At 35.5% G+C, this 22579-nt stretch overlaps 2 protein-coding genes and 1 pseudogene across 2 annotated transcripts; 1 reads left to right on the forward strand and 2 right to left on the reverse strand.

Moving 5' to 3' along the window:
- Nucleotides 1–1670: 1670 nt before the first annotated feature.
- Nucleotides 1671–3859, reverse strand: LOC131596013 (probable receptor-like protein kinase At1g11050). Its single transcript, XM_058868560.1, has one exon. The coding sequence runs from the start codon at nucleotides 3694–3696 to the stop codon at nucleotides 1843–1845; it is 1854 nt and encodes a 617-aa protein (XP_058724543.1). The 5' UTR covers nucleotides 3697–3859; the 3' UTR covers nucleotides 1671–1842.
- Nucleotides 3860–15720: 11861 nt separating this feature from the next.
- Nucleotides 15721–16371, reverse strand: LOC131598343 (probable receptor-like protein kinase At1g11050). The gene has a single exon (XM_058870956.1). It carries the CDS (start codon nucleotides 16369–16371, stop codon nucleotides 15721–15723), a length of 651 nt encoding a protein of 216 aa, XP_058726939.1.
- A 2174-nt stretch (nucleotides 16372–18545) lies between these two features.
- On the forward strand, nucleotides 18546–22458 carry LOC131596015 (uncharacterized; annotated as a pseudogene).
- Nucleotides 22459–22579: the final 121 nt, after the last annotated feature.

Consider the following 22579-nt stretch of genomic DNA (forward strand, 5'->3'; position numbering starts at 1 on the left):
TGCTTTTCTTTTTTTTTTTGTTAGGACATTTGCACGCCTCTCATTTTCTTACTTTCTTATCTTTTTTTATTTCTTTTTATGCATTTACCCTTTCTCTACAGATTACCACCCCAAACTTATCTTTTTGCACACTTTATAATTTACAACAATCATGTCGAACAAGGGTAGGAAGTGTATGGTTACGGGTTAACCAGGGGTTTAGGCTAAGGCTCAATGGGGTTCACAAAGAATAAACATAAAGTAAAGGATGGCTAGAAAGGCTAAGGGTTAAACAAACAACGTGCCTCAGTGTGTGTCGTCATGTTGTGTCGTGTCTTCCATTCTCCGACAGAAATTGGTAATTTGACGGCTCCGCAAGGACGAGTGATAGAATTGTTGAATTTCAGAAGGTTTCTTCCTTCATATTGTATGAGGTCATGATCACGTAACCCTAACTTCACAAAAACATTGGTGTATATGATATCACAAGAATTCTCGTCATCCATTAGGATCCTTAACACCTAGTGGTTCATTATAGCAGCAATTACAGCCAATGGAAGTGCCGTATTGGGAATCCCGTCCACCTTATCGGTGTCTCAGAACCCTAAGATATGTTTGTTTTCTTCCTATCTCCTAATCAACGCCAGAGATCTTGAAGAGCCACCCTTACTAGATGGTCCACCATTGATCAGAGAGATATTGATGTGAAAGGATGATTCTAAGGTAAACGAAACCATGGTGATTTAAACAACCGGATCATAAATCATCATATTTTTCGAGCAAGATCACAATGGCCATTTTGTGGTTTTGGAATGAGAAGGATTTGATCATGGATATTTCTGAGAATCAAAAGTTGTTTCTCACAGATGGTGTCACTGTTTTGCATAAGAAATGGAAATAATGGATATGAAGATGTGAAGTCGACTGGAGCTTTAATGAGTTCTTTCTAGCTCAACAATAGTAGGCGGACATACAAAGTTAACGCTCAAACACTTAAGTTATTGAGATGCAGAAAAAGTGATTAAGTGAGTTATGGTGAGAACATACTTGTGATCATCACGTGATATTTTTTATACATGAATGACAGTTAGAACTACTCTGCATGCTTCTACGTGAGACGTGGAGGACCGTCTAATTAAATCTTACAGTAAATAATCATCCGATAAAAAATATTTAGTATTTACCTCAATTAAGAGGTCATTTTTGATCTTTAGCGATCCAATAAATGCTTGTTGGATTAAATAATTATATGCCTGCCAGTGTTTTGATCCTATAGCTGATCCTAATTCCTAAACAATTATGAAATTAAATACTTTGGATTTTGTCTTGGCTAAGTTTAATTAATAAGTACATAGTCCAAAGTCGTTAAGAATTAGGAATCTTAGCTGGACATAATTGAAAGGTAGTTTGCCTTTGGCTGCTACTAAAGTATAGAATTCTTTGTAATTGGTCAAACTTTTCCGGCCCCTGCCAAAACAAACTTATCGTTTCTATTACCAGCTGTGTCAAGTAGGTATAGCACCCAAAAGTAGGTCATAGCTTAAAGCAACTTAAATTAGTTAAGTGGTCAAATATCTAACTTAAACAAACATAGTTTATACAAACTTTATTGGTTCAAATTTCCTTGTCACAACTATATATACATCAATAAAAAGATAAGTCATCTCATAAACAAAATAAAAAGATAAGACTAAGGGAAAAAACTACATGTAGTGTATACAAATAGTTCAAGGTATCTATGATTACATCACATTATATATTAAAACTTGGAAGGTTCAATTGAGCCTTCAAATAATTTCTGAAAAATCCTAATTAATCTAAACTAGACACTACACTGCACAAACAAATTATCAAACTGGTTCTTCAGTTTCTACTAAATGAGCTCATATTTGAAGAATAAAATGAAGTAAAAGGTGTTGATCTTCCACTTTGTTGCATACCATTCAAAAGAGAAGATTGAAAAGATTCATGACCAAGTGGCACAGGTCTATCAGGCAAATTAGGAATATCAATATCACCTTCCAACATCTTAAGTGCTTCTGCTATAGTAGGCCTCAATGCAACCATTGCATGAGCACAAAGAATTCCAACAAGCACAAACCTTTCCATGATTTTCTCTGGCCCTTCATCTCTAATTGATTGATCAAATATTTCATCGACTTTTCCGGATTTCGCTAGTGACCAAGCCCAATCAGTTATCAAAACAACTGGTGAATTCATTGTATCAAGCACTTTTCTACCACTCATTACCTCAAGTATCACTATACCAAAACTATAAACATCACTTTTTTCTGTCAACTGTCCATATAAAGCATACTCAGGTGCTAAATAGCCATATGTTCCTGCCACTCTTGTTGTTAGATGAGACTGTCCTTCATTACCTTGTTTCGCCAATCCGAAATCAGCGACCTTCGCTTTCATTTTCGAGTCCAAAAGTATATTCGTCGCCTTAATATCGCGATGAAAAATCGGCGGTTTGATCTCGTAATGCAAATAAGCTAGCCCTTTAGCTACATCAAGTATAATATTCTTCCTTTGTGGCCAAGTTAGCTTATTAGCACCGTTAACTGATAGCTGATAGCTTAAGCTTCCATTCGGCATGTAATCATAAACCAAAAACCTTCTCTTACCTCTCACACTATGACTTGTAACACAACAACCTCTCAAAGCAAGAAGATACCTATGCTTAATTTTGCTTATAATCTCAACTTCATAACAAAACTCTTCATCTCCTCTAGTTTCCAAATCAAGAATTTCTTTCACAGCAACCAAAGTTCCATCTGAAAGTGTTCCTTTGTACACAACACCATCACCACCTTGACCAATCTTATTCTTCAATGAAAACTTGTTTGTAGCCTTTTCAAGTTCTGATATGTGAAACCATTTAGCTCCTGTATTAGGCAAAACACTGTCTCTAACACTGTTTTCAACTGACCTGTGATAAAGATTTTCCCTTCTCATCTTATTCCATTTTTTATACATAAGAATCAACACAAAAGCAAGAACAACACCAACAATAGCACCTAATAAACCAAAAACAAGTTTCAGTACTTTTCCATTATTTGATGACCCTGTTGATGAAAGTGGCATACCAAGTATACAAGCAGCTGCTGCAGGATCTGTAGGACCAAACTGATTCACAATACCAATAGCATACAAAATTGAAAAGTAAAAACACTTGGTTGAATTTTTTGGATCAATATCTGTAAGCTGAGAAGTGACTTTAAAACCAGCATCAGTACAAATGCTACAAGTGGTTTCAGATTTCAAATCACCATTACAAGAAGTATCTAAAGGACTAATCATACCAACTTTTTGTTTCCAGTCAGTGATGTTTGATATACCTGCACAGCTTGAAGTGTTGGTGACAAACTGAGTTGAGTTTGGGAAACAAGTATGGACTAACGAGGGTTGGATTTTTAAGGATGAAAGTTTGAGTTTGAAATCTTGTAAACATGCTGAGGAAATGTTTTCATTTGGGAATTGAAAGAGTTGAGTTTCTTTGAGGTGTTTTGCAAGTCCTATACCAATAAGACTGAGAAGTGATTGACAACAGTGTTGTGTGTCAATTGGGTCTCTGCAGGTTGATGTGTCCCATGGAAAGGTTTCAACGTAGCTGAGATCTATAGGACATGATGCAGAAGAAGCAGTAGCTATGAGAAAGGTGAAGAAGATAAGAAAGGGAAGGAACATGAATTGGTGGTTATTATTTTCCATTTTTAGAGTTGTGTTGAAGACACAGACACACAGACACAAAACACTGATTGTTTTTTTTGGAAAACATAAGAGGTTATAGAGATGTTTTTGAGAGAAGAGTTTGTTTTACTAGTCAACCTCGGCATACTATGGTCAAAAGACATGTTTTATTTATTAATGTTAATTGATAGAAAATCACATGATGAAATGAATAAACATTAGCTAATTTGTTTGGCTTGTGTTGTGTTTGGTCAAATTGTTTCTAGGAATTTTCGTTAACAATAATATAGTGGCAGTTAAGGGAACCTTCCTACTGAATTCCGTGACAAATACTAGTAAAGATCTCTCTACAAATAAAATTGTTTTTTTCATGACTTTTATAATTTTGAATTTAAAACAACTAATAAATTTTATTTTTGGAAGAGACGTCAGCTGCATGGATCAAATTACATACTAATTTTTTATAATAAAAAATGTTTTTATTTTACTTGTTAATCTTAAGATATTCTTTAATAGTTTTTTTTTTAATTTATGCTTGTTTTGATTATTTTCTATATGATATATTCTTTTTACTACATAATACACAAGCTTTCGATTCGTATGTTCCACCGTTATTTCTACAATAAGTGTTATATCAACCATCTCTCTAATATTATCATTTTTAATATTATTTTGTCTAATTTTAACACATCAAACGCAAGATACTCATCTATGTTACAAATAGTTTATTTTTCTATAGGTTCTTTACCCCTCGTCCAACATCGTTGGTCTTACAATTGTCAATAAAATTTTCTTTTTAGGTTAAGCGGTACGTGCATGTCTCATAAAATACTATATGTCTTTCTTCATTTCAAACACTCAATTTGAATTTGATGATTTACATCTCCTTCTATTTCTCCATCATTTTGTGCTATGGATCCAAAATATTTAACCTATGTGACATTTAGTAGGGTATGATCTCCAACTTTCACCTCTATGTTAGAAATGTTTCTCCTTTTGTTGAATTTACATTCCATATACTTTGTCTTACTTCTGCTTAGACGAAATTCGTAAAGACCCATTTCCAAATTTCCAACCTCTCATTTATCTCCTCCTTTTACTATCTAAGTAAAATTATATCATCTGCAAAAACATACATCATGGTGCTAGCTCTTGGATGTGTTCCATAAATACACCCAAAACTAAAGTAATAAAAGGTAAGGGCTTAGAGTTAAATTTTTTGCAATCCTATTGTTCTGGAAAAATCGTTCATCTCCCCATGTCCCCACACTAGTTGAGACTTCCTTGTACATATTTTGGATAACTCAAATGTATGCGCTTGATATCTTGAAGAAGTTCGAAATGGAGGATTGCAATGAGGCCGTTAGTCCGACTGAACTAAGGCTGCAATTGTTGAAGAATAAGGATGAGAAAGATGTTAATATAACTCAGTATAAGAGGCTGATTAGATCCTTGTGTTACTTGTGCAATCTGCGACCAAATTTGGCGTTTAGTGTCAGTATTGTGGGTAGATTCATGGAGAGGCCGAATGTGTCTCACTTGGCAAAAGTCAAGAAGATTATGAGATACGTCAAAGGATCTATTGGCTGCGAAATTATATTTTCCCGCAATAGGCACAAGCAGAAAATGCAATTTTCTTGGTTTTACCGATTCCTATTGGTGTAGAGATAAAGATGATAGAAATTATGTAGCTGGATACATCTTTATGTTTTGTGAAACACAAATCTCATGATGTTCAAAGAATAAATCAGTAGTACTCCCTTCTTGTGAGGCCGAGTACATTGCCGCTTTGTTATGTGTGTGCCTAGCCGTGTGGTTAATGAATCTATTGAAGGAGTTGGGCAACAAAGAGGGTGACACTAAAACATTCATGGTTGATAACGTTTCCACTATAAACCTTGCTAAGAACCTAATTGCACATGGGAGGAGCAAGCATATTGAGATGAAGTTTCATTACTTGAGAGAACTTGTTAGTGAAGGGAGGATGGGATTGAGATATTGTAGAAGTGAAGACCAAGTGACCGATTTGTTGACCAAAGGAGTCACAATTGAAGTGTTCGAGAGGATGAAGAAGAACACGGGCAATGGAAGACTTATATCACTTGAATTAAGGTGTTTTGTTGTGAAAAAATAATAATTCAAGTATTGTAACTAGTTACTGTGTTTTGTAACCGGATATAGGTGTAGTGTTTTTGGTTGTTAGAACAGATGTAACCGATTACTGTGTTTTAGTAATCAGTTACCACTAAGTTGAATTTAATAGTTGAAACAATTGTATCCGATTACAGGAAGTTAGTTTCAATTTTTTCAGTTTTGTTACTTGTGTCCGAATCAATTGTAATTTATATAAATACCCAAAGGGTATCTCAATCAATGTTAATGTGTATTTTTACCCTCAATAATATTTTCTCTAATTCTCTCACTCTCTCTCTCTCACTCTCTCCCTCTCCACACTCAATTATTCCATATTACTCAACCTTGTGGTTTCAAGTTCTAACAAATTCATGTTAAAAATATAGTAAGTGCATGTAGTCAAATTAACTATATTTTTAATAATAATTTAAGGCTTAAATGTACTTTTGGTCCATCTAGTTTGATGAATTTTAACTTTTAGTCTCCCATTTTAAAAATCAAATTTTTGGTCCCTCAAATTTACCTCCTTTGGAATTTTGTTTGTCCTCCTCCAATTTTGCAAACGTGGCAGTGATGATTAGGACAGAAAAAATTATTTTTAATGAGTTGGCAATGATGAGTAAAATATTTTATTATTTAATTTATTTAATATTTTTATATAGAATAAATTTATTTATTTATTTAATCAAGGATTTTTTTCTTATTTAATATTTTTTAAAGAATAAATTTATTTTATTAAATTTTTGGTTAATACATATTTAGAAATTATTTAATACAAATTTTAAAAGTAAATTTAAACTTATACGAAGACAAAGGCAATTTCTTAATGCACCCTTATGTAATTAGAGTACCTTTGAAAATCCCAAAATGTCCTTAGGTGAATTCGGAGATACATCTTCGAACAAATCAAATATTTTTTTTTTGCTTAAATTTAGTTTGGAAATGCATCTCCCAATTCACCTTAATATAAATTCACAGATACATCTCCAAACTATGTGTGGAGTTAATTCGGAGATGCATCTCCGAGATATTGCATGTGTGTTTCTTTCAAAACCAATTTACTAAGATTGTGATGTTTTCAATCCAAACTAATTTTAATTCGATTAAAATTACCGTTATTTATTTCAATGATTAATTAATAAAAACGAATATTATAGAACTCAGTAATGCATTAATAAAATCAAATATTATAGAAACCAAATATTATAGAAACCAAATTTAATAGTAAAACAATTGTTCTCTAATTCAATGAAAAATAAATAAAATACAATAAAAAACATATTGTACTGAATATGCCTAATCCTAACACCCTGACTCTTCCTCAGCCTACAGTAGCCTAAGGCATTTCGTGCCTCAGTAAGAATGAAACTTGCTAAGACAACCACTTCATCGCCACCTCCCTCAAACTGTCCAGACTCTATGTCCTCTCATGTTATCCACATAATGTTCTGACAAATCGGCAAGACATCAATGGCATGATCATCCCCGACCTTCTCATTCTTCAAAATTTTCCTCATTAGAAGGCCTTGGTGGACGTCTAGGAGCGTCTTGTGTCAAGTAAGGTGTGACAAGTTATAGAACAAAGTAATGCAACCCTCAACATAACTCCACTGAGATGTGGCTTCATGACTTCGATATTCCACTGGTACGAGACGACTCTCAAAATTCGTCAAAATGTCATCCAACTCTCTGCGGTCAATATTGACAGGAGCAACCTAGGGGGGACCTCGAAATAATTTGTACATACCCAAAATGCCGCATGCACCGCTCGAGTAGATACATGCGCATGATATTAGTCTCACACGCCAACCATCTAGAGCATAAGGAAATATGGTTAAATGAAATTATTTCCCATGAGTACTATACGGGATCCAGACGATGTCATCATGCTGAGTCTGATTAATATACATACGAAACGGAAAGATAGCATTATTCCCTCTACTAGGGATAAACCGACAAGCAAGTGGATAATCATTAGTATAGAACGAGCCACGTATAAACATGTGAATATGGTGATAATGCAGGGCAAGGATCCATCCCTGAAAATGAATAAGAATTTTGTTAAGTAACAAGTGTGAAAAAAGTTGTTTGAAACTTAAAAGTGGGATTTAAGAATTACCATAAGTAAGGTGCATGAGTCTGTCATTTGCTTTGTCATCCATTTACAACCTTCGCTCAGATTGGAGTATAGGTAAACCAAGCATGCCACACCCCAATTTCACTTGTGAATGGACTCCAAGTCGATGAAATATTTGAGGTAAGCCATATCCATGTAGTTTAAAATTTTATCCACAAACATGGACGTGCAAACCAAGAACATGAAGAAGCACCTCAAGGCACACTCCTTGTGGTAGGCAACCCAAAGATCATCGGCGTCCGGGTGTTCGGCTTTCTCCAAGTTGTTGTCATACAAATCCGTCAACCAAGAAAACTTAGCATGTGAATCCTTGGTGCTTCTACACTACTCAAATGCTTCCGTAGGGTACGCTCCCAAATAAACAACTGTCATATCCAGTACATCGGCCCTGCTGATTTTAGAATGATAAAGCAGTTTTCCTCTAATGAGAAGGTGTAAGACGCAAGCTATATCATCTAATATAATAGTATCTCACTAATGCGGAGGTGGAAAGATGGCGGTTCTCTATTTCATCTCTCAACAAATGTAGCCTGCACACCGTGGCTGATGGTGGTGTACAAAAGCACAAAGACCTGCCAGCTCAGAGATGCATCTCCAAAATAGTTTTTGAATTTTAAAAAAGGTTTACTCAGAAATGTATCTCTGAACATACCCTACAAAGTCATTCGTGTTAGAACAAGAATTGTTCTGATCAATATTCTTAGTTTTGATGATAACAATGTATATGAATTTTGTATAAGACAATGTGGTACTCTAATCCTATGCATTTTCCATTTCAGGAAATATATGATGAGTATGCACAATTCAGCGCAAGAAGCACTGACTCAGAAGGTTCAAGTATGCAACATCAGAATATGCTCTCGCAAGACATCAGAAGATGGTCAAGCAGAATCAGAACATGGTCTATTGAAGCATCAGAAGAACTTGAGTTCAGAAGCAGAAGCACTGAAGTACTTATGGTATCACGCTAGAAGCACTTCAAAGTCAGAAGACAAGAAGATGCTTTGCACCAAGCTGTTTGACTCTGATTAATTCAAACGTTGTATCTACAAAGATCAGATCAGAAGCAAGTACAAGATGGCAGGCTACGCTGACTGACAAAAGGAACGTTAGAAGCTATTAAAGGCAAAGTCAGTTAAAGCAAGAAAAGCAAGGCTCGAGGTAGTTGACAAAAGAGTGAAACATTAAATGCAATGCTGTACGGATCACGCAACGCATTAAATGCTCCCAACGGTCATCTTCTCAAAACGCCTATAAATAGTGAAGTTCTGATCAGAAGCAAGGTTAACCAATTTACAAAAAACTCTTTCAATCTCGCTGAAATGCTGCTGAATCAAAAGCTATCAAACTTCATCTTCAACCTCACATTACTTTTGTAATATCTTAGTGAGATTTAAGCTTAGAACTTAAGAGAAATATCACAGTTGTGGTTATAGCTTATTAAGAAGCATTGTAATACTCTTGTAAGAATTTGTTTACATTAATTTGTAAAAGGTTCCTAGAGTGATCAAGGTGTGATCAGAATACTCTAGAAGACTTAGAAGGTATCTAAGTGGAAAACCATTGTAATCAAGGTTGATTAGTGGATTAAATCCTCAGGTGAGGTAAATCACTCTAAGGGGATGGACTGGAGTAGTTTCGTTAACAACGAACCAGGATAAAAATCATTGTGCAATTATTTTTATCTTAAGAGTTTTTAAAGTCACACTTATTCAACCCCCCCCCCCCCCCCCCCCCCCTCTTCTAAGTGCTTTTCTATCCATCAATTCGAATATACATCTTCGAATTAACCTGTGGTTAAAATGGAGATTTGGTGTCCGGAGATACATCTCTATAAACATGAAGCATTTTTTAATTTTCACACAGGACTTGGGATAATCTATAAGGGTGCAATTAGTAACTTCCAAGACTAAAATATTTAGAAGAAAAAAGGATGTGGGACTTCTATCCACCATTTTTCTGAAAGATATCCACCAATTTGGCCACCTAAACGGGTTTATCCGGTTCGCTTATTATTCGTGTATAAACAATAATATTAATGATGTATGACCTAAAAATATAGATAAGATTAAGTCAAAGTCTCCCATAATTTTCTCAAATATAAAATAAAATATAACTATATCAATTTAACACTAATCATATTTTTTATTATAAAACACATTTATGAAATTTTAAAATAAATAATTAAACGATAAGTGTATTGTTAGATCAATGACCATTGTCATTGAATGAAAATGCTAATAGATACGGTTTTGTTAATCATTATAAAAATTTATTAAAATTAAAAAAAAAAAAAAAAAAGTAAGACTCAAAAACTTAATATAATTATCGAGTATGTCAGGAAAAGGGTTCATGTAGCCGGACCCCCGCCTTTCCTATAGCTCGCGTCGCTCGACGTTGATGCTCGGTGTACGCACGCACCGTTTTCCTTTACGATCCGTGACGGCTTGGTTGCTGAGAGGGGTCCGCCCTCTTGTCTATGGCCCGATCATTTTCACGAGGTCTAATGCTTGGTTGACTTGGGTTGAGCTGCTCCCCTTGGCTATGGCGGGACCGCTTTTCTACCACTCGGCCAGTGCCGTTGGTTTGTTTGCTTTACGAGCGGATGCTCGTTTGTGTGTTCATTGTTTGCTTTCCCTTTTCCCTTGTAGGTTGATTAGTTTAGTTTAGACTGATACCCTTTGTATGATAACATTAGGTAGCAAGCTTTCCCCCTTAGCTTAGGTCTTCCTCATGCATTCTTTAAAACACAAACCACACTCTTTGATTTTCTTTTCTTAAGAACTTGTTATTTCCGCTCCATTCCCAAGCATAAGTCTCCAAAGGTCGAGCAGCGGAGTGTGAATGTAACTCGTTCACCTAAAAAACACAAAACAAACAAAATTAGTTAGCCGAGCTACGGTAGCTCTGATTCTGTAAAACAGATACGTAGGCAGCGGGTAGGGCCCGTGCGAGCATAACACTTTCTTTTCCCTACATTCTGCATTCATTTTAGTCCAGATTAGCGTAGTTTTCTTACACACCCATAGTTTTAGACACAGGCGTGGATACCATCGAGTACGATGGGCGTGAGGGGTGCTCATACCTTCCCCTCGCATAACCGACTCCCTTACCCTTTTCTCTGGTCGTGAGACCGTTGTTTTGTTTTGTGGTTTGCTGGCATTCCCTTCCTTTTCAGGATAAATATGTTAGTGGCGACTCTGTTAATTTTCGCGGTAGCGACAGCTGGCGACTCTGCTGGGGAGATCCTTGACGGGAACAAATTATGCTGAGGATACATGTGAACCTCTGCTGAGGAAAGATTCAGTAGGGAAGATGAATACTTCTTCAAAGCGAGCTGCTGAGGATATGAGAGATCCGCTGGGGATAAGGAACTTGACATAAGAACCTCTTGTTAAGACAACTCCACTGGGGAATAAGATAACTCTCTTGGGGACAACAGGTCAATCTGTTGGGGAGAGAAACGCTCTACTGGGGAGAATGAGGGACTCGGGCAAGGAACCTCATTAAGAGCTTGTTGGGGAATCAAATACCATTCGATCATGATTCAACTGGGGATAAGGCATTCCACTGGGAATAAGACTTCTGAAGCACGGAGATTGCATTGATATGTGCTTTGCTGAGGAGATGAGAATCTTGGAACAAGGAAAACCTCATGTGAATGTACTCAGCTGGGGAATGAGAATCTCTCGCCTGGCTAGATCCGCCAACGCGCTGACATGATGCGCTCAAAAGGATGTACTTGCGAGATAAGTAGATGAAAATGCCCCAGGATATAGCATGACATCTTCATGGGGTTTCCTCACATGACAAAGGATAATGATGCTCACCCACAATGGGAAAATGTGAGAGCAAACAGATTGTCATACATCTTGGCTTTGAAACTTTCCAAACAAGCAATGGATTCAATGAGCTGATAGGGAAGCAGTGATTAGAACACCAAATAAGTATCGACCGAAGTATCAAACATGCATTGGTTCTCCAAGAGAGTGCCACCAGGAAGTGGGCTTAAAGGGTCAAGCAAGTGTTGACTTCAAAGGGACCTAACAGGCATTGGCTTTCATAGGGTTCTGCAAATATGCATTGATTATAAAGATGCCAACAAGTATTTGACTTTCAGCTTCTGACTGCTGAGGATGAAGACCCTGATGGTTCTCAAGTTCATAAGTTGTTTAACTCACACCCGAACTTTAAACTGAACATCTCCTGATGAGGAAAGAATGCCACTGCATATTGCTTTGCCCCAGCCTGTAGGGATTTTAAAGAAATTCGTCTCGCAAATACTTCCTGAGATTTGTGCTATCATAGCCAACTTGCCCCAGTATCATGACTTTTGGCACCATGCCCTGATTGACCAGTGTTGGAAGTAGCTTCACCTACACTCGGGTGAATGCCCCTGATTGCTTAGCACTTTGAGAGATTCTTCGAATCTTGACCTGATTGCCTCAGATTGATTGAAAACTTACTCGATAGAGTAGTCAAATAGCTTTTGTGCCCCTGAAGGTGCTCAGACTTTGAGATATTCTTGCTTCAACTCAACGGAGTTCTGAAGACAAATTGCCCTTCGGGAGGAATAGACTTTTCATCTGAAGTTCATGATGGAAACTTTCTTGGTGTCGAGCAGTTGTTTATATGCAAAGAATGTTTATTATGAGAAATATAATTCTAATGCAAAGAGTATGTTTGTCTCAAAGTTTAAAGAAACTTTATGAAAGGATGTCGTATCATCGATTTTTTGTGAAAGAAAGATGGTGTGATACCAACTCAAGCGTTTAGCGGATCTCCTAGGAGTCAATTTACCGTATGCTCATGTATAGTCTGCTTTCGAATTAACCCTGCTTCAATTAGGACTTTTCAGGGTTGTAACGTGGCCAGGTTCACGGTTTTAGAAAAAGGATTTTTAGGCTCAAATTATTTGGTGCCCACCCCCTTCGTGATGTTCTCCAGTCCTAAGTTCAGTTAACTTGACACGAGCATTCATCTTTCAAGAGGAGTTCGAAAATGATTGAGGAGTCAAAGAGGTCTTCTGGATATGGCAATCACTTCACCTTTCTTGATCCCCTGATTTAACATCACACGACTTTGTCCTTGATTAACAATTTCATTATTATTTCCTTTTTTTCTTTTTTTCTTTCTCTTTTTTTTTCTTTCTTTTTTTTCCTTTCTTTCTTTTTTTTCTTTCTCTTTTTTTCTTTTTTTTCTTTCTTTTTTTTTGACAAGTCGTGTGATCCCGCACTACCTCTGCTTTGTTTGAAGTGATTGTGACTGCCTGAATTCTTGGTAGATGAAGAATTACCATTGTGGTATCGTCATATTTAACCTTACGATATGAGGGATAACCACCGCGACTCTGATGTTGGTCTCAACCTCCGGAGGTGAGGAATAATTTTGATGTCTCAACCTCTTGAGGTGAGGGATAACCGTTGTGGTTTTGACGTTTCGTCCTCCTGATGCGAGGGATAACCATTGTTGTATCCTTAAGTGCACACTCCTGATGAATTTTGAATGCTCAACCAGGTTAACTGAACACTACCCGGCCCCTGGGTTAAAAATAAGGGTTTTTTTAATAGAAAAGAAACTCCTACTTCGAAGGCTCAGAAGGGTTAACGAAGGTTTCACTCCCTTATATCTCCAGTGTTTTGGAATTTGAAACAATGCCTATACATCATCAACAGGGTTCTACTCAAAAGCATACCAATGGAAGTTCTTGGTATTATGTTCATCATCCTCCCTTCGGAGTTATCATGCTTTATGTAGCAAGAGTTAAGTATCACAAAAAGCATAAAAAAACATATAAGAGCAAAAGCGAATGGATTTTTTCAAGACAAACATATCCAATGCATTATGATTATAGTTCAAAAATAAACAAGTTTTGCATGCAAACAGTATTGAACAAATCAAGAAAGCTTAAACATGAACATGCATGGTGAATTAGGAATTGCGAATGTTGAAGAGATCTTCTCCGTATTGACTTATTGCTTCAGAAGATCCAGTGAGATAGAGGAGAATCTCAATTCTGGCCTTCAGGTGCGAATGTGACAGCCTTTGAATCAATCCGGTCTTGAACCTTGTCTTTGAATGTCTGTCAACTTTCAATCGGATAACCAAGTGCCCCAGCATGGAGAACACACCAAGCATCAACATATGTTCCTGTAGAACACTTTAGATTACTTCACAGAAGAAGATTTCGGCAAAGTCATACAGAAGTTGTAAGTGCTCCGCTTTAGGGATTTGAGCTATGCAAGTGGTGCACAAACTCAAGATACAAGGTGTCTTGCTTATCCCTCGGTCGGGAGCCCCACATATAGCGACTGGAGTTGCTGAATGCTTTAGGGATTTGAGCTGCCAATGATGCGAACTCAAGAACACGGAGTCTTGCTTATCCCTCGGTCGGGAGCCCTAAATATAGATGCTGAAAGAGAAAACATCATCACGAATGGAGGATCTTTGTATTGCTATCAGTGAACAACAATAATCTCTGCGCTTGGTCATCAAAGTCGTTACTTGGAACACACAAGAGTTGTTGGGAAGGAGAGCCTCTTGCAGTACAAGTTGCACGTGATTCTCATGAGTTATTCATTGAGGAGGATCAAGCATCCTACTTGTGGCATATGAAATGGGATTGACCAGTATAAACCATTATGAGTAAACTCAAACATCTATGTATCGAGCAAGTCCTGGACTTTTCGTACTTCAACACCTTGTAAGGCTTGACATTATGATCAGGTGCCCCAGGCATTAGGATTACATTAGCTTGCTTCTTACTCTTTTCGTCTCTGTTGACAAGAAAATGCTAGTGACAAGGAAACTCCAGGAGGAGGAGGGGACTCGGAATATGAAGCAGAACCTTGAGAATGAGAGGTGTGCCTTTGCAGATCATTCTTGATTAGTGTCTGGCAGAAGATTCTGGCGAAGTCACATGGAATTTATAAAATTTAATGAACAATATAGTGCCACATCATTCGCATGAATTCACGATCAATTCTTTCGCACTATATATCATTATCCTTTATAAAATTTAATGAACAATATAGTGCCACATCATTCGCATGAATTCACGATCAATTCTTTCGCACTATATATCATTATCCTAATGATAATAGAGAATTGATATCTTTACACTGAATTTTACATAAACACCGTATATCCATACGGGTTTTGGATACATTTTTAATTTTATTTATTACTTTATTGGAAACTGGAATTTGTGACTATAAAGTACACCCTCCGGTCACATTTATAAGCAAAAAAAATTGTTTTCACGATTATTAAGAAATTCAATTAAGTGTAGTTAACTTTTTAGATTTCGGAGAAAACATTGATTAAATTTACTATAATATCCTCTTTATTAAATTTAATGAAGTATTGGAAAATGAAATATAGGGGTATCTTAGGAATTACAGCATTAAATGATTTAGTAATAATTGATTTTTGCTTATAATAGTGACCAAGAATTAGATTTTTTTTTTGCTTATAATAGTGACCAGAGAGTGTAAAGTGAAGGTAATAAGGTGTAATCTACTAGTGTAATCTTTTCAGTGTAGGAATAGCAGAGCTCATGATAATAAAAGTAAGACTCAAAAACTTACCATAATGGGAGTTCAACTACTAACACTTAAAACATTGGGATATTGGCATATTGCTAGACCACTGGGATAATAAACAATACATGTCAAAGTAATGTTTTAGCTAAACTATATTTATTAACCAATTTATTTGGAGGTCTGATTTATAGCTTAAAGAAGTGAGGCCAAAGACAATAATCTTGATTCTGATTACCCTTTTGATGAAAGTGGCACACCAAGTATACAAGCAGCTGCAGCAGGATCTGTAGGACCAAATTGATTCACAATACCAATAGCATACAAAATTGAAAAGAAAAAGCACTTTGTTGAATTCTTTGGATCACTATCTCTAAGCTGAGAAGTTACTTTAAAACCAGCATCAGTACATATACTACAATTAGCTTCAGCTTTCAAATCACCATTACAAGAAGTATCTAAAGGACTAATCATACCAACTTTTTGTTTCCAGTCTGTGATGTTTGATATACCTGCACAGCTTGAAGTGTTGGTGACAAACTGAGTTGAGTTTGGGAAACAAGTATGGACTAACAAAGGTTGGATTTTTAAGGATGAAAGTTTGAGTTTGAAATCTTGTAAACATGCTGAGGAAGTGTTTTCATTTGAGAATTGAAAGAGTTGAGTTTCTTTGAGGTGTTTTGCAAGTCCTATACCAACAAGACTGAGAAGTGATTGACAACAGTGTTGTGTGTCAATTGGGTCTCTGCAGGTTGATGTGTCCCATGGAAAGGTTTCAACGTAGCTGAGATTTATAGGACATGATGCAGAAGAAGCAGTAGCTATGAACAAAGTGAAGCAAAGGAGAAAGGGAAGGAACATGAATTGGTGGTTATTATTATCCATTTTTAGAATTGTGTTGAAGACACAGACTCAAACACAGTTATAATGAGATGTTTTTGAGATACTTTGTTTTACTAGTCAACCTCGGCATACTACGGTCAAAAGACATGTTTTGTATATTAGATAAGAATTCAGCTTTAATATTAATTGATACAAAATCACACGATGAAACATTAGTTGATTTCTTTTGCTTGTGTTGTGTTGGTCAAATTGTTTATGTGAATATTCGTTAACAATAAATAGTGGCAGTTAAGGGAACCTTCCTACTTAATTCCGTGACAAATACTAGTAAAGGTCTCTCTCCAAATAAAATTATTTTTTTCTTGACTTTTATAATTTTGAATTTAAAACAACAATCAAATTTTATTCTACCAAATTAAATAAATGAACGTTAAAGTTAGGGATGGTCGTGGTTTGATTTGAGCGGTTTTAACACAAAAAATTATTTGAACCGTAAGATGAAAAAGTATGCAGTTTGATTTGGTTTGGTTGATTTTTAAAAATAAAATCGAATTAAACCAAACAAAACCAATGTGGTTTTGGTTGTTTCGGTTTTTTTAAAAAAATTATTGAGTCATACATATACATATAAATGATAACATAACTTTGTATTTAGTCATTTATGTGTTATCAGATTACAACAAAATTCATCATAATTGGCAACAACTTTTCATTTGATGTACACAAATAAGATTAGAGAAAAGTGAAATAAAAACATAAAATAATAGTATAAATCAATATCAAAAACATTATAATGAAATAGAAAAAACAGATGAGAATAAAGATGAGAAGATGAAAAAGAAAGAGCAAAAGAGATGAGAGATTAGACAAGAGAGATAAAAGAATAATGGTATGAGTCACTAGAGCCGTTTGAGCTTCAGCATCCGCATCCTGTTTCTTTTTTCAGGTTGTCCGAATTTGGAAGCCGGAAGAGTCAGATTTCAAAGTTGATTGGTTAGCAGCACGTCTAGCCCTAGCTTCAGCCATCAATTTTCTTTGTTCTTTAAGGTTGGCAGTTGTCATGTTTCCTGCAAAAATAAAGGAGATTGTTAGACTAGAAAGGGAAGGATAAAATAATTTACGCAACGGAGGGATAATGATGACCATTATCTTGGTAGACCAAAAATTTATCTTGATCATTGGACATTTCCACAATGTCTTTAGTTTTCATCACTGAGAAGGAGTCTAAAAATGAGAGTGATTGAAGTTCATCAACACTTAACTTGTCATAATCAAAACCAAATACTGGTACCCCCCGGGCTATCCGTCCAATAGAATGGAAAGCGTTGATTACCACCTTGACCATATAAAATGTCTGGGCATCTACTACCGCATCTTACCCGGATAAATCGATCTTTGAAGTATTTGTAGTTGGAGGTATAAGTTCGGAGAAAGCTCTTGCCCGGGGCTCCGTTGAGAGATACCCAACTACTCTTATCGGCTCCCTTCAACTCAAAAAAGGAGAATAAGATGCCCAGAGTATGATCAATGTTAATGGATTCACAAATAAATTCAAAAGGTTGAATAAAACCCCAGCCATTTGGGCGTAATTGGGTCGGGACTGTATTCAAGGTAGTCAATAATTCAGCTACAAAGTAGGAGAAGGGAAATTGAATCTTGAAATCTTCCAGGAGTCTGATGTAAAAATAGAAGAACTCGTCCTTAGCACCTTGTAGACAGTATAAGCATACCACTTCACCCCACTACTATATTTTTTGCCTAAGGCCACACTAAAATTTTCCACGGCTCAGAAACTGTGGCCACATATATGATTTGACCAGGATTTTCAAAGCGTAGAATTATGTTATAAAATATTGAATCCGGAGTATGAAACTGTGGCCTTTACTTCAATTTCCACAGTTAGACAATTGCAGATATTTTTAGCCGCAAAGGAAAACCGCGGCCTCATAATTTTCACTTCAAACTGTGGCCCAAGCCTAAAAAAAATATCCCTCCAAAATTTCCCTCTTTTTTTTGGTTTCCCTCTTTCTCTTGTTATATATATATATATATATATATATATATATATATATATATATATATATATATATATATATATATATATATATATATATATATATATATATATATATATATATATATATATATATATATATATATATATATATTAAGATTAAAAAAAAGAAAAAAAAATTAATATACATAAAACATAATCTCTTCATTTCAATCTCTCTTCATGAAACATCTCCCATTTGTTTCCTCTCTTCCCAAAACCACCTCTCTTCCTCCGTTAAACCACCTCTCTTCCTCCATTTCCTCTCTTCGTTAAACCCTTTCCTCTCTTCCACCGTTTCAATCTCGCTTCCTCTCTTCATCTACGGGTCTCCTCCATTAAACCATAATCTTCTCTGTTTCTCCCTAAATTTTCTTTGAAAAAATCCCTAATCTTCTTCATCCCAAAAAATTGTTCGACTCTTCTTCATCTTCGCCATCATGTGCCGTCATGTTCCGATAACCCCACCATCGATTCGCCACCTTTAGCCATCGATACACCACCTTCTTCGGAACCCTAAGACCTCCTTATCAGAACCCTAAAATACCAACCGTGATCTTCAACTTCTGAAGCGATTGAAATGGAAGTGTCATGGTTGAGTGCAATTTTGGTCGGCGCCGGTTATCTCACTTTCGGTTACTTCATTGGTTCTCACTATCCCCATCGTTTCTTTTTCTCCAATAGATTTTCATCTCTTAAAGACAAAGATGCTTCACTTCTCAATCACAACAATAATAGTAAGCAGAAGAAGAATAGTAAGCCCAAAACCAAAGACTCACTTGAGGTTGAACAGCTCGCGGAAATTCTCGAGGATTTTAAGATGGTAATTTCACCAACAAAAAAAAAGAAGTTATTTTTTTGCTTACCTATTAACTTTATTTTGATGGGTTGCTTAAAAAATTGTTCCTTTTTGTGTAGATACTCGTTGTTAGAAATGATCTTAAAATGGGTAAAGGAAAGATTGCAGCTCAATGCAGGTATGGAATCTTTGTTAATGTTACTTTGGTTTTGTTTAGATGAAAAACTTAACTAAATGTTTATCTTATCAGTGCTTATGTATAATATTTTTATGATGAAATATAGAACAAAGTCAAAATGCTTTTATATAAGCTATAACTTATAAGCTGTTTGTATAAGTTATCTAGAATAACTTGTGAAAATAAGCCGAAGATATCATAAGCTATTTGTATAAGCTATCCAGAATGACTTATGAAAATAAGCTGAAAATATCATAAGCTGTTTGTATAAGCTATCCAGAATAACTTGTGAAATAAGCTGAAAATATCATTAAGTTGTTTCCATATGCTCTCTCAAATAGCCTCTTATAGGTGCTTATTGCAGTAGATAAGTTTGAATAAGCGAATTCAGTCATGTGCCTTATTTGTTTGAAACTTAGAATAAGCCAGTTCAATCAGAGGCCTTATTTGTATGAAACTGGGAATGCCTTCCAAATAGATTACTGTTGCTTAGAGTGTGACCCCTTAAGGTAACAAAAACGCTTAATTTCACTAGTTTGTAGAAGCTTGCTGGCATAGAGGTCCCTCATCCATGTGAAGGGTGGACTTGTTTGTTGCTCCTATTTTGTTTTTCATTTATTATGTAGTTTTTTTCTTGTAAAAAACTTGATGATTAATGGTCCAAGCTCAGTTTTCTGTCTCCTTTTCTTCTTGTAGTCATGCAACATTGGGACTCTACAAAAAGGTTCTTTATCGAGCTCCAAAAGCTTTAAATAGGTACTGTCACTGGTTGAGCTTTTGGCCATCTTGAATTGTTGTGTAACTTCATTTTCAAGTTTGCAATGGTAATGTGCAGGTGGGAGATGTCCGCGCAGCCCAAGGTTGTTGTCAAAATTGAAAAGTGAGGAAGATATGTTGGCTTTGCAAGTATGTATTGTTTGATTCTTAGGGAAATCTTGTGCTACATTTGCTAAGTTCTCTTTGTATTGTTTTAAGACATAGAAAATCATTGAGGAATGCGAGGCATGAAAATTGGGCTTAACTGTGAAAACCTTATATGCAAACTTAAAACTTAGAAAATCACTATATGCTTATCGACAACTGCAATCATATAGGTTTTAAAGCTGTCCAAAAGAAATATCATGGCTTAAGTGAAAAAAGAAAGTTTGTTGTCCGGGGTTGCTAGTTAACATAAATGAAGCACTAGGTATATGATGATTGGGTAGGGAGAGGAAGTGGTGAAAATTATTCAACAGAAAGATTTTGATTTAAAATATGCCAAATTTAAAAGAAAAATATCCTTTTAATTTCTTAGGCTGAAAAGATTAATTGAATTATCTTTAGATTAGATTGTATGGTAAAATACAGAAAAAGTTATAGTAATCTATGAGGATGTAAATCACCTGGTCTTTTATTTTAACAAAAAGAATAGAAGAAACAAGTTTTATTATGCACTCAGCATATTGTCAGAATCTCGAATAGTTGATTTTATATAAATTATATTTGATATTGATTGGTATCATTTTTACCTTCAAATCAATTTGTCTTCTTATTCCATCTGTGTCAATTCCTCCAAAATTAGGAAAGAGCTAGAATCAGTTGCTCTATTGCTGTTATAAGCTTGACCATTCTAAATTTCATTTATTTGGTCTACTATAACCAAGTTCATACTTTCTATAATGTAGCATGACAACACCCAAAGGGAGGTTCATGACACAGAAAAAGACCTGTTTATCTATGAGTGATTGTAAGTTCTTTAATATCTGGAGACAAATCACTTTTTATTTTTATTAGTTACACAAATTGATACAGGTAAGTTTTTCTGATATTGCAATTCATCCTGAAAGTTGGAATCCAATGTGGTCTGCATCAAGGTCAGAGTGTGCACATTTTGCAGTTCTTTTATGTGGTTTACTCCCTATTGTGTTTTTATTTTTTCTTTGACTTCGAAATTTAGTTGTATTATTTTCCTCAAGGGATTGGTATCTGTGAATAACACTAGTTGTTGATTATTAATTTATATTTTTATTCTAATGTTTCCATTTTATGAATGCATCATACTTACAGGGCTTCTTTCATTTATGGTATGTTATGGTTTCTTCATATTCTAGTTAAAGTCTGATATTGAGAGCGAAGTTTGGAAAGTGTGTTGCAAGCAAGCAAACAGAAGGTCACTGCTATTGAGAGCATGCTTAGAGGCTTGAATATATCTGATAAGCATAATATATCGTCTCTTCGGTCATCGAGTTTGGATCTAGGTACCAAATAAGCTTGGCTGTTAAATATTTTTATTTTATTTTCAATTTTCAGGACTTTAAACTATTTGATGGTTGGTGGTAGTGGTGTGTTTCTTTTGTAAACTCTTCATGAACGTCTAAATTTTTCTCTTATTGCCCCTAGTGCAGAAGTTGACCCTCCAGCGTCTACTGCTTATGGTGTCAATAAAGGTAGTAACCGGAATGGTGGTCTGGGTTTGTCAGACATAATCACTCAAATTAAAGCTTCCAAAGATTCTTCCAAGTCATCATATCATAGTAATGTTGAAACTGAGTCATTACCATCATTATCCTCATATTCAACTAGAAGGCCTTCTGAAAGATTACATGAAAGAAGTTTTGTTGATGACATTAGTGACATTAGGGAAGAAAATTATCATATATGGAGTATGATTTATAATTAACCACTTATAGGGATGATGATCTGTTTGTAGTGTTTATAACAAGTCTTTGTCACTCAAGTTTTTATATTTAGTTTTGGTTCAGGTTTATTAGATATATAATGTACTTAGTCAATCATATACTGATGCTATTGTCATTGATGTGTAGACAGTAAAATAATTTGTATTCATAAAATTATAGTAATCAAATTTTAAACTCTTTAAAATTGGCGCAAGTGATTGATGTGTTAGATTAATATAAGCCACTAAATTTATTTACATTAAACTTATATTAAACCGTGACAAGATAAATGGTTTAGAATGCATAACATATAACCACGGTTTTAAATCTGTGGTCATAACCAAACCGTGGCTATATCTTGAACCAAAACTGTATGTTAAACGTTAAATTGAAACTGTGGCTTTACCATACGACCACAGTTCTGTAATCATGGCAAATATAAACTGCGGCCTTAATCAAACTACCTAAACCGTGGCCTATAAAACCCACGGTTGTCAAAAAAACGTGGTATATACCAAAAAACCGTGGACTATACTTTAGGCCACGGCCGCATATCCCACAGT

Source organism: Vicia villosa, linkage group LG4 (assembly GCF_029867415.1).
Source record: "Vicia villosa cultivar HV-30 ecotype Madison, WI linkage group LG4, Vvil1.0, whole genome shotgun sequence".
Taxonomy (NCBI): Eukaryota; Viridiplantae; Streptophyta; class Magnoliopsida; order Fabales; family Fabaceae; genus Vicia; species Vicia villosa.